Source organism: Vicia villosa, linkage group LG1, assembly GCF_029867415.1.
Source record: "Vicia villosa cultivar HV-30 ecotype Madison, WI linkage group LG1, Vvil1.0, whole genome shotgun sequence".
NCBI classification, from domain to species: domain Eukaryota; kingdom Viridiplantae; phylum Streptophyta; class Magnoliopsida; order Fabales; family Fabaceae; genus Vicia; species Vicia villosa.
In genome coordinates, this window is record NC_081180.1 from 143,650,586 (window position 1) to 143,662,157 (window position 11,572).

Below are 11,572 nucleotides of genomic sequence, written 5' to 3' on the forward strand. Positions count from 1 at the left end.
TGAATCTTGGGACCTTTCGTCTAGAACCTTGAACTTGTTGTTAGGAGTCAATGGTTGTGTAGTATTGACCTTCAAGATGTAAGACTTGTTGGGCATTATTTCAATCCCCAAAAATAAGGAGTTAAGGAGTTAATCCCTAGTCAACCCCTTTGAGCCTAGAAGTTGGTGTTTCTTTCTGTATGAAAAACCTCTTTAATATTAACCAGGGGCAGGGTAGTTATTTTGTTAATTTGATTGTGCTGTCAAATTTCAAGGGAAAGCATCCCATTTGAGTTTCAATTGCATCCTCTCTTTGCAGACATCATATAGTGTCGAAGAAGTAGTAGAATCTTACAGAGGTTGTTACTCTCGAACCATCAAAACATGGAAGTCACATCCCTTTCAAAAAAAAATAAATCAAACAAACAAATGTCATACAAGTTGTTCCAAAAATAAAAAATCATTTAACTATTATTTTATTGAGTCAATTTCCATTAGTTTTCTAACTATTATTTTTATTATTAATTTTTAATTAATTGAGTCAGCAGTCAAGTTCAAGGGTCCAAGTCCGCAAACCTTAAATTCACGCCTAACCCAATCGTTTCAGATCAAAGTGCTAAAAATAGATTGAATCAAAATTACACAAATTGAAATCAAATATTTTCATTAAGTTTCATTGAGACAAATATTATACATAAAGCCCCAAAAACTTTTTAACCTAATTGAATCAGATTACATCACTAACAAAGTCACACCCAATCTTTCCTAACTTAACAAATCAAACATTAATCTTTAAAACTAATTCTAACAGTATAAATAAAAAACCTAATGAACAGAAAAAGGGACTACAAATTTGACTCAAAAGAAATCCTAAAGTTGTTGCTCTTCACATCGAAGAACAACAACAACTAAACCCTGAAAAGCTCCAACCCTTTTCATCATCCTTGCATTAATCCTGTAGTACCTCACAAAAAAAAAAAGAGAGAATAAGACAAAGAAGAAGTAGGGAAAAAACATAAAGGAGAAAATAAGTAGAAAGGGACAAAGTTTTTACCTTTGCACGTTTAGCTTTGCTCATCGGGGGAAATCCCGCTCCCGTAGGTTGGTCCTTATATACTTTTCTTTTGTGTTCCTATTTTTATTTGTATGTTTGGGCTTTGTTGCTTACATGTGTATTAGTGTTTTTGTTATTGGATCGCTGCTTAAGTCTAGGATTTGTTGTGGAGCGATTTGGGTTTTGATTTTTTGTTTTATGGATTTGAGGGCCCAATTGGGGTTTAGATCATTATGATATATGGTTTAGGCTAGGTTTAGTTGGGTTTGATATAGGTTTAGTGTGATTTTGAGCTTGATTAGGGTTAGCTCAAGGCCAAGGATGAAGGTTCATCTTCATCATGATGAACATGATGAAGAGATGAAGATTTCTAGGTAGGGTCTAAGATTGCAGGTTAGAGTTCTTCTTAATTAGGGTTAGGGTTCTTCTTCTAGTTAGGGTTCTTATTGATTAGGGTTAGGGTTCTTGATTTTTCTTAGGATTCATGTTCTAAACCTAGGGTTCTTGAGAGTTGGTTGAAGGTTTGTTTGAAGGTGGTGGCCCTAGTGGTGGTACTAGGGTGGTCTATAGTGAGGTATGGAAGACCAACCGACTAAAGCGATTTACGGCCGGTGGTCCATATACAGTTAAGGGAAAGTTTAGTAAGAGGATGAGGTAGAGATAAATGAGAGAGAGAGAGAGAGAGAGATAGAGAGCGGGGAAAGGAAAATGGGCCCTCTTCTAAAGAATCTCCTTTAAATACTCATATCACTGAGATCCACTGGATTTGTATAATTTGACTCGCATCATGTACACACACACCCCCCCATCCACTCAAATATCTAACCTTGTTTTTCTTTGTCTGTCCACCTCCCTAAGGGATGTGTTGTCATCATAAAAAATGGGGAGAGTGTGGATCTATGTACTTGCATCTATGATGTTTGCAACATTCTATTTGGTTTTAATGATGACAACACTCCAAAGTGAAGTATTCATCAGAAGTGTTGATCAAGTCCATCTGGTTTTGATGATGACAATACTATAAGGTGAAGTCATCATTTGATGTGGTGATCAGGTTATTAAGCTTAAAGATCAAGATATCAAAGCTTATCTAAGTGGTGATAAAGTTGTGTTTCTTGAAGATCAAAATATAAAAGCACATCGATGCGGCAACCAAGTGGTGATGCTTGGAGATCAAGAACTCAAAGCCTTTATTTGGAGGACAACATTTAATGTCAAGCAACGTTAGGTAGATACAATGAAGACCTCTGATCAAACCGTGAGTTTAATAAAGATATTTATCATGAAGATTTATCTCAAGCCTCGTCAGGTAGAAGATTCAAGGTTCCAGTGAAGGGCTAAAGTCAAATATACATAGAAAGGGATCCTAAATCTCTATAGTTGTGAAAGACAGGAAGTGTGAAAGCTTGTCGTGTTTGAGTCGAGTTATCCGTGTCTGTAAATGTATAAGACTAGCTATCAAATTTACTAAGGCAAAACACACACACACTCTTTAATGGTTGAAAAGTATCTCTAATTTTACTAAAACAACCAGGAAATTTTTTTTGCCTTGCTAGTACTAGCTAAAAAAAATTAAATTATGAGTGTAGTTTACACTAAATAATCGATTAGCATTTTAGGCTTAAATGATTATTTCTTTTGTAGCACCTCATATTCAATTATTAAGTATTATGATCAATTAGTAACAACACATTTTATAAACCTTCCATTTTTGTACTGAATAATCAATTATTAGCATTAAAAAGGCTGATGGATCTTTTCATTTTTGAGCCACATTTTATCTTATAAATATAGGGTTTTCCCTCCTTTCATTTAACACTTGAAAAACGTATTCTAATACCGTTCTCTCACTCTCTTTTCTCTCTTTTTATTCCTTCACATTGCTTTAATGCTCTTGAGAGTGAATTCTTTTATCTGTGAGGTGTTTGGATATGGTGTAAACGCATTATTGTAAAATTTCATTATGACAAATTTTTTGTTTGGTTGTGAGCTTAACCACTTGAAAAGATTTTGTTTTGTTATTGAGGCGAACATGTTAAAAACTTTATTGGGTTAGGATATCTTCGTAGTAGAAACTCTTAAGAAGGAGTTATTGGAGAAAAGAGTATGTCAAATCATTGTACCGAACCTCTATAAATATCTATTGCATATTTCTATTCCGTTATCTATTTATATTTCAATTATTTATCTTTCAATTTTCAAACACTTTCATACTTTTGTGTTTATAGTCACTTGTCCAACACATTGGTTCTATATTTTGTTATTGGTCCTTAATTTAGGTCAGTTATGGTTGATTGGCATTATACTGTTGGCTAAAAATGGTTGTTGTTGCTCGACATTGTCGTGTTTTAAAGGAGTGGTTGGGTTGTTGGTATATGGACATATTTCTATAAAGGAGGCCAGATTTTTTCGCTGCTCTCACAGATATATATTCGATGATCATCAGTATACAAGGTATTTTTTATTTACAATTGAGTTTCACGCCCGTATGTGAGTTTGCTGAATTGTGCTTGTTATGTGTTTGTGTGATTGCTCAGGATTTAGAAAGTGATTTGTTTATTTATTCTTTGGGGGTTCTCTATATCACATTTGAGTTGTTTTTTTTTACTATGTCAGATTTCCGAAAAAAAAAATCGATCTTTTTGTCCAAAATATAAAAAGTTGACTTTTTGTCAAAAATATAAAAAGTCGACTTTTCTAAGAAAAAAATGATTTTTTATCGAAAATATAAAAAGTCGAATTTTCCGGAAAAAATTGATTTTTTGCCGAAAATATCAAAAGTCGACTTTTTCGAGAAAAAATTGATTTTTTTCGAAAGTAAAAAAATCGATTTGTTATCGAAAAAAACAATTTTTTTTCGAAATTATAAAAAATTCGAATTTTTTCGAAAATAAAAAATCATTATTTCCAAAATAAAAAAATCTGTTTTTTTTTCAAAAATAAAAAAAAAATCAATTTTTTAATAAAAATAAAAAAATTAATTTATATGAAAAATATTTTGTGAAAAAGTTTGGACCTTGAAGCCTTACTTAAAATTTAGGAGTCTTTATTTTAAAACCCTACTTATTTTGGGACTTATTTACTTTTGACAATTTCTTTAAAGACCCCCTACCTTCCTGAAAATCTGTGGCGAAATTTTCAAAATACCCCTATATTTCGAAGATGCATCTCTGAAATCACTTTTTTCTGATAAAAAGTTGATTTCGGAAGTACACTTCCGAAAACACCAAGAAAAAAGTGTTTTCGGAGATGTATTTCCGAAAACACCAAAAAAGGTGTTTTCGAGATCCATTTCCGAAATCAAATTTTTTTTGAGAGAGGGGTTGCCTTCGGAGATTCATATCCGAAATATTCTAATTTTTTGTCTTGGAATGTTTCGGATATGCATTTTCAAAAAAATTCAATAATTATTAAAAAAATAAAATCAAGGTGAATCAATACAATTAATAGTATAATTAATTATATTAATTAAAATATATTATTAAATATATATAATTATAATCAAGATATAATAATAATAATATTAACCTAATAAATATTTAAATTAACATTTTATTTTTATATAAAAAATTAATAATAATAATAATAATAAAGATATTTATTTTCTATTTTTTTATTATACATAAAAAAATTATTTTATAAACTAATTTTCAAAAACAATTTTATAGTTATGAAAAATCATTTTATAAACAAAATTTCTTAAACTATTTTAAAGTTAAAAATTATTTTACTAACTTATATAAACTAAAAATATTCTAATTTCATAAGTAAATTTTGAATTATATAAAATTAAATATATAATTTATTTATTTATTAAATAAAATTAATATAAAATTTTCTTCTAATTTTTTTAAACTAAATGAAAAATGATTTTTTATCATAATTAATTATTAAAATAATTAATATAATTTTTATAGTTTTTATTTTATTATTTTGAAAAACTATGTAATTTAATATTTATATTAAAATATGAATAAATAGTAAATAATTTTATCCTTATTTGATCTCTTTTATTTTAAAATTTTGCTGAATAATTATTAATGTATTTATTTTTATATAATCATAATTATTGTGTATTAGTTATAGTATTAGTAACTATTAATATGAAATTTATTTTTTAATTTTAATTGAAATTAGAATAGAAATATCAACCGTATAATTATCATTATCATTATTATTATTATTTATAACTTATAAATTATATCAATTTTATAATATATGAATTAATCAATATTCTAAAAAATTTAATTTTTGGGATATTTTCGGATATGCATATCCGAAAAAACCTCTGACCATTTTTTAGGGGGTTATTTTGGATATGCATTTCTGAATTAATCAAAATCTCAATTTTTTTGGTGTTTCGGAGATGCATCTCCGAAATAACCAAAATTCCAATTTTTTCGGAGATGTATCTCCGAATTCTTGAAAAATCTGAAAAAAAATTACTTCAGAAATGCATTTTCGAAATAGAGATATTTTTTAGTTTTAGCTGGAGGTTGTCCATCTGTAAAAAAATCTCTTACTCTTAAACATTTAAGCTCCTTATATTTTGAGGATCTTAAATATTACCCCTAACCCTTTAAATTTTCCTCTAGTTATTTTCCATCATCTATTTAGGTGTTACAGATGATGATTGACTCACTTTCTATCATTCCTAATCGTACTTAAAATATAGTATAACTGCTTAAATAATAAAAAAAAATTTATTTGAAAAAACTACTAAATTTACTAACTCAAATTGTGTTAAAATAAATTAGATATTAATCAATTATTCAAAAATTGATTACATATTAATTAAAAATTAAATTTAATAGGATGCAAATTCTACTTGATGGATTTTTTTTTAAGGAAGTTACATATTAGAAACCCTCACGGGAGAAGCAATTCCCTAAACATGGAATGCAACAAAGATTAATATGTTTTATGGCTAACAGTCTATATGGTCTAGAATCTATTTTTCAAAGAAACAAGAACAAATGCATCAAAGAAAGCCACCAATGAATGCATACAAAAGATAGTCTCTTAAATCAATTATCCACTAACGTGATGGATGACCTCTTTCAGCAATCCACATTTTTATAACTACAAAATCCGATAACTTATGATTGTTTTTAAATCCCTACTCTTCTGCTTTGACAAAACACTTAATGTGCCCCAAATTTAAATGGAAAATATTATAATTAAATTAAAAATTATGATTAACTACATATGAAAAAGAGCATAGAAATTAAATTCATTGATGGTAATATGTTTTGGTTGAAAAAAAGCAGAAAGCTTACTCTATTAAAGAATATGAAATCTAACAAAAGAAACGATAATAACAACCATATTAGTCTTCAACGAAGCATACATATAACTCAACACAAGCCTATGGGCATAAAAAATTAATCAAAACTCTTAGCAATCTTCACTTCATTATTCTTCCGTTTTCGAAACAGCAGTTGAATTCTTCAGCTCTTTATCTTTTTCAATTTCTTGTGACTCGTTATCATTGAGTAAAAGGTGCAACTTGCCGTTAACTCTAAATGACCAAATGTCAAGTTTTTGATGCTCTTTAAAATTATTTTTCAACAAAACAGGTGTCCAACCAGGATGAAGATTATAAATACTAGTACTCGTCATGTCCCACTTCTTCAAAGACAGTGAGAACTCGTTAAAACAAGGATCTAGCACAGTCACTTTTAAACCAAACGGTTTTCCTTCTTGATCCCTTGTTTTCAAGGATGTTTTTTCTATTTCTGTGAGAAAATCATACTTGATTTGTGAAATTGGCATTGAAAGACGATTGTTGTTAGGGTTGAGATCAGTTTTATACAATTCCTTGCACATGATATATTTAATATCACTACCATTCAACACTTTGATCATGTTATTAACATGATTAGGCAATTCTGGTGGCGGTGATAGCACAGTTTCTTTTTTGCGAATTATTGGTTTTCTCTTAATTGTAGACTTTGATTTCACTCTTCTTCCTCCATCAGACATGATATCTTCGTTACTTGAACGACACCTTTTTTTGTCATTGACTTCTACTTTTTTCACTCTACTTTGTGAAATAAGAAGGAGATTTGCTTCTTGACACACAATGTGATTGATTTTCTCTATTTGTGCTAACTCATCTTCGGTATAAAATTGTGGAGACTCTTGAGATAACACTCTATGCAAAGAAAAATGAGATAGTGGATCAAATTTCTTTTCCATTGTTTTCAACTTTTGCATATATGCATTGATCTTCTCAATAGCCATAGCTTTCTTTTGCATCATAATTTCTGGATTTTGTAACTCTGCAGTGTTCTTCTTCATGGACATTGGTTTCTTTTCTTGTTCCGTAATGTGTTGATAAATATTGTGATTTTAAGTGTTGATCAAGTGTGTATTTATAATGATTATGAAGATTTAAAATTAAAAACTGAATCATATAATATCTTATCATATATCGCAATTTAAAAAAGATTTGATCCAAAAATCTCGATAATCTGTTGCAATGAATTTATTTTGTTCTATTGAGCTATTTTTTTAATTTTAAATAACTATCGTTAGATAATTTCTGTTACAATGATATATTTCAATTCTCCTTTATAATAGGCTAAATTTTGTTACCAAAAAAAAAAGTTAATCTTAAATCTGAATTAATTCTCCTTTATTCTAATGACTCAATTCAACATTTTATAAAGTAATGAAACAAAATCAACCTAAAATTTATATTTAAATTTTTTCAACCAATACGTGTGACATAATTTTAACACTGAATTTTTTGAACACTTAGTTTATTTTGAAATACAAGTAAAATTTTCTACTAAATATTTATCTCTTTTACTTTCCATTCCGTTTTTGTACTTTTTATTCCGCTAAATTTTATCAAACTCCTAAATAAAAATAATAGGAGTTAATTATATCAACTTTGTATATAAATTGTTTTAAATTAATAATTTTTTGTTAAATAATTAAAATAATTATTTATTATTATGTTTATATATTTATAACATTTGATTATTTATTATTAATATTATTATTATTATTATTTAAAAACTGAATTTCTATTTATAATTATTTTCTGTTTACATTTATATTTATATTTATTCTCAATTTATTGTCATTACAACTATATGAGTCATATATATATATATATATATATATATATATATATATATATATATATATATATATATATATATATATATATATATATATATATATATATATATATATATATATATATATATTAAATGAATTTAGCAGACAACCATCACTATTCTTAATTTTAACAAATTCCCTCTACATTTTTCGAGTCATCCTCAATCAAATGAGATACTTAAAAACATCCATATTTAAATTTAAACCGATTTAAATAAAAGGTTGAAAATTGTAAAATTTTTAATAGTTTTATTTGGATTCTCTTTTATAAAAATCATTTAGATCAAGTCAAATTTTGTACTGATTTTCAAAATTGATCTAAACCGAACCGCATAAATATTATACTCGTAAAACTACATCAGTGATAACTTTACCATCAAAGAGCAATAATGTCTCAGTTAGATGCTTTATGAATTGTATATCTCTTTCTCTTTGTGATCATCGCCTTATGTAGTAATTCTTACTAGGGTGGCGAATGGGCATATGTCCGCCCCGTTTACAAAAAAATGTGTGTGTGTGTGTGTGTGGGGGGGGGGGAGGTAGAGATGTCAACGAGGAAGGGAATGCTCGGAGGATGCTTCCCTGCTCCCCGCCCCACTCTCAATTTATTCTCCATCCCCAATCTCTGCCACAGGAGAATATTTCCCCCCCATCTCCACAGATCCCTATGGAGATTAATGGAGATCGAATCTTAAGAAAATTTCTATACTTTTTGATCAAAACTATGACATTAGTATTTCGTTAATACCATATATTTAAAGAGTAATTACCATAATCACAATGAACAAAGAGAGTGACTGTTCTGATGATGAAGAGAACAAAAAGGATGATGAATGGAGGAGACAAAGATAATGGAGACAAGAAAATGAGGAGACGGTGTGTACATTTTATGTATTGGATGCACTTTCTAGAGTTAGGTACTTGGGTAGTGAGACAATACATTATACAATAACACATAAAAATAAAATGTTACACTAATGACTCTTGATTTTCTAATTAATATTTTTATGTAAACTTTTTTAATTATATTATTATATAATATACAAAATATAAAAGTTAAATAATATGGTGGGAGTCGGGGAATCCACGGGGCGGAGGGTACTTTCCCAATCCCCGCCTCAAAGTGTCATCGGGAGAATTTTTTCCTCCATCCCCGTCCGCGCGGGAAAAATATCTCCAACTTTGGTGCTCCAAACAGATAATCTCCACATGAATCTCCATTAACAGATGCAAATTAAAATCCCTAGTGGGGGCATAATTATATTATATTTAATTTCATTTATACCCTACTTATAAACATAGTATCTACCTAGATATAAATAATAATACCGACTTACAGATGGATTTCTTATACAAACACAAGTATATATTTAAAATTAGCATGTATCAAAATGGCTACAAAATCATAGCCAGAAATATAATATCTGATATGTTTCATCCTTGTCATGCCTCAATTTTGTTCAAATTAATTTATTATTGAGCTAACTAGCTTTATTCTATTTTGTTCGAAATAAAGTTTCAGTTTTGCAGACAGACCTGTAGAAGCAATTTTCAATCACGCGTGAAATTAGCGGGCGGAATTTTTTTAGTTTGGACTTGCACCGAACAGTTTTACTAAACCACGACACACTTAGGTCATTTTGGTGTACTCATTTAATTTTTCCAGATTTGCGCGCATTCGCATTTTATACAATCGTAGCCTTTTTATCCGAGTATTTTTAATTGTAATTTTGATCTGAACCGGTATATTTTAGAAATTTATTGCACGTAATTTAACTCGGTGGATTTATTTTATTTTTCGGCCATGCGCGCACTCACATTTTATTTGCTTCGGTTCATTTTGGTTCTTTTTTTTTATTTGAAAAAATAAAAACAAAAATATTATTTTGTGTTAGTTTATTTATCCTTTTAATTTTGGTTTAGATTGACAAAGAAATAATTAAATTAATAAGGGCAAATGGGTCATTTGAGTGTACACCAAAAACGCTAAAGGTGAGTATTTAAGGAATTATGGAAATTAAGATGCAGACAACCAATAGACTCAGCCTCTAAATTCATTCTACCAATCAAAATCAGTTTAAAAAAAATAGAAAAGAAAGAAAAATAAAAAAAGGCAAAAAGGGAAGAGAAAAGAAGATATTTTCTTCTTCATCGTGACTACGCTCACACTGAAACCAATATGCATCTCTTCCTTTCCACATCATTTCTGACATCCTTCCACTGGAAGCAACCTTCCTTTCTTTTGTACCCCAAATTTTGACCCTGCGATCCCACCTCAATTTGAGAATAGTATGATCATAATTATCATCATCATCATCATCATTGTTCATATGTCATTTACTAATCGAAAATATACAAAAAAAGATTTGTGTTTTGCTTGTTGCTTATTTCCCAAGGTAGGTGACTGATCAAGGAGACTCAGGAAAATTAGGGTTTTGATGCCCACAAAGGAGCTTAAACATTTTCATATGCTCAAGTGATTCCCCTCATCAAAATCAAAGTCCAAGAGTGGTTCAATTCAAGAATAACAACTTCCAATTTCATCTGGTGCACAAATTAGGGCTTTTGACCTAATTCATCTGGGGAGTTGACTTTTAATCCTTACATGGTTCCATATCTCAAAACATGATTCAAGAATCTCCAATGCCTAATTATAATCCACTCATGTCATTCATTTGATTGGAAGAGCTTGATTCAATTGGTATTTACAAGAATACAATTCATTTGGAAAAAGTCAATTGTCCAAGACTACCTTTGACTTTTGAGACATTTGGTCAACCATGGACTTTTGAAGATCAAAATCATGAACATATGGTTATTAAATTCATTTGATTAAAGAAGATCAAGAAAATCAATCATGAATCAAAAAGTCAACAAAAGTCAAAATTAAAAAACTTAGAATTTTCTAAGTGTTTTATGCATATAAGGCACCAATTTGGAACATCAAGATCCAAGAGGAATTTGTAAAAACTTCCAACATGAAAGTTGTAGATCTTGTTCAAAGCTACAACTTTGTAACAATAACTTTTTCCCAAAAAATGCATCATTTGAGAGTTATGGGCTCATGAAGATCTGTCCAACACTGGGCAAATTTTTCAAGGTTAAAAACCTAGTTTTCTTCCAACTTCATGACAACTTTTCACTAAGATCCAAACTGATTTTAAAGAAACTTCCAAAAAGTGAATTGCAGTCCTTGATTCAAGCTTTCCATAGAGACCATTAGCACAAAATTCCAATGCTTGAGTTGAGAGAATCGGATTTGGGAAGATGGCATCATGACCCTTGAAACCAAGTCATGAACATGAAAGTTAAGGTGCAAGATTATCCAAATCTGCAAGATCAAAGAATTACATGTCCTCTAACTTGTTCAAGCCACCATAATCAGAAGATTACACTCTTTTGAGC

General features: G+C 29.3%; 1 protein-coding gene across 1 annotated transcript; it reads right to left on the reverse strand.

Annotated features, from left to right (window-relative positions):
- Positions 1-6,448: 6,448 nt before the first annotated feature.
- On the reverse strand, positions 6,449-7,342 carry LOC131656247 (putative B3 domain-containing protein At2g27410). Its single transcript, XM_058926001.1, has one exon. It carries the CDS (start codon positions 7,340-7,342, stop codon positions 6,449-6,451), a length of 894 nt encoding a protein of 297 aa, XP_058781984.1.
- Positions 7,343-11,572: the final 4,230 nt, after the last annotated feature.

Excerpts from the sequence above, each read along its gene's own strand:
- LOC131656247 (XM_058926001.1), bottom strand. The coding sequence starts at position 7,342 with ATGTCCATGAAGAAGAACACTGCAGAGTTACAAAATCCAGAAATTATG.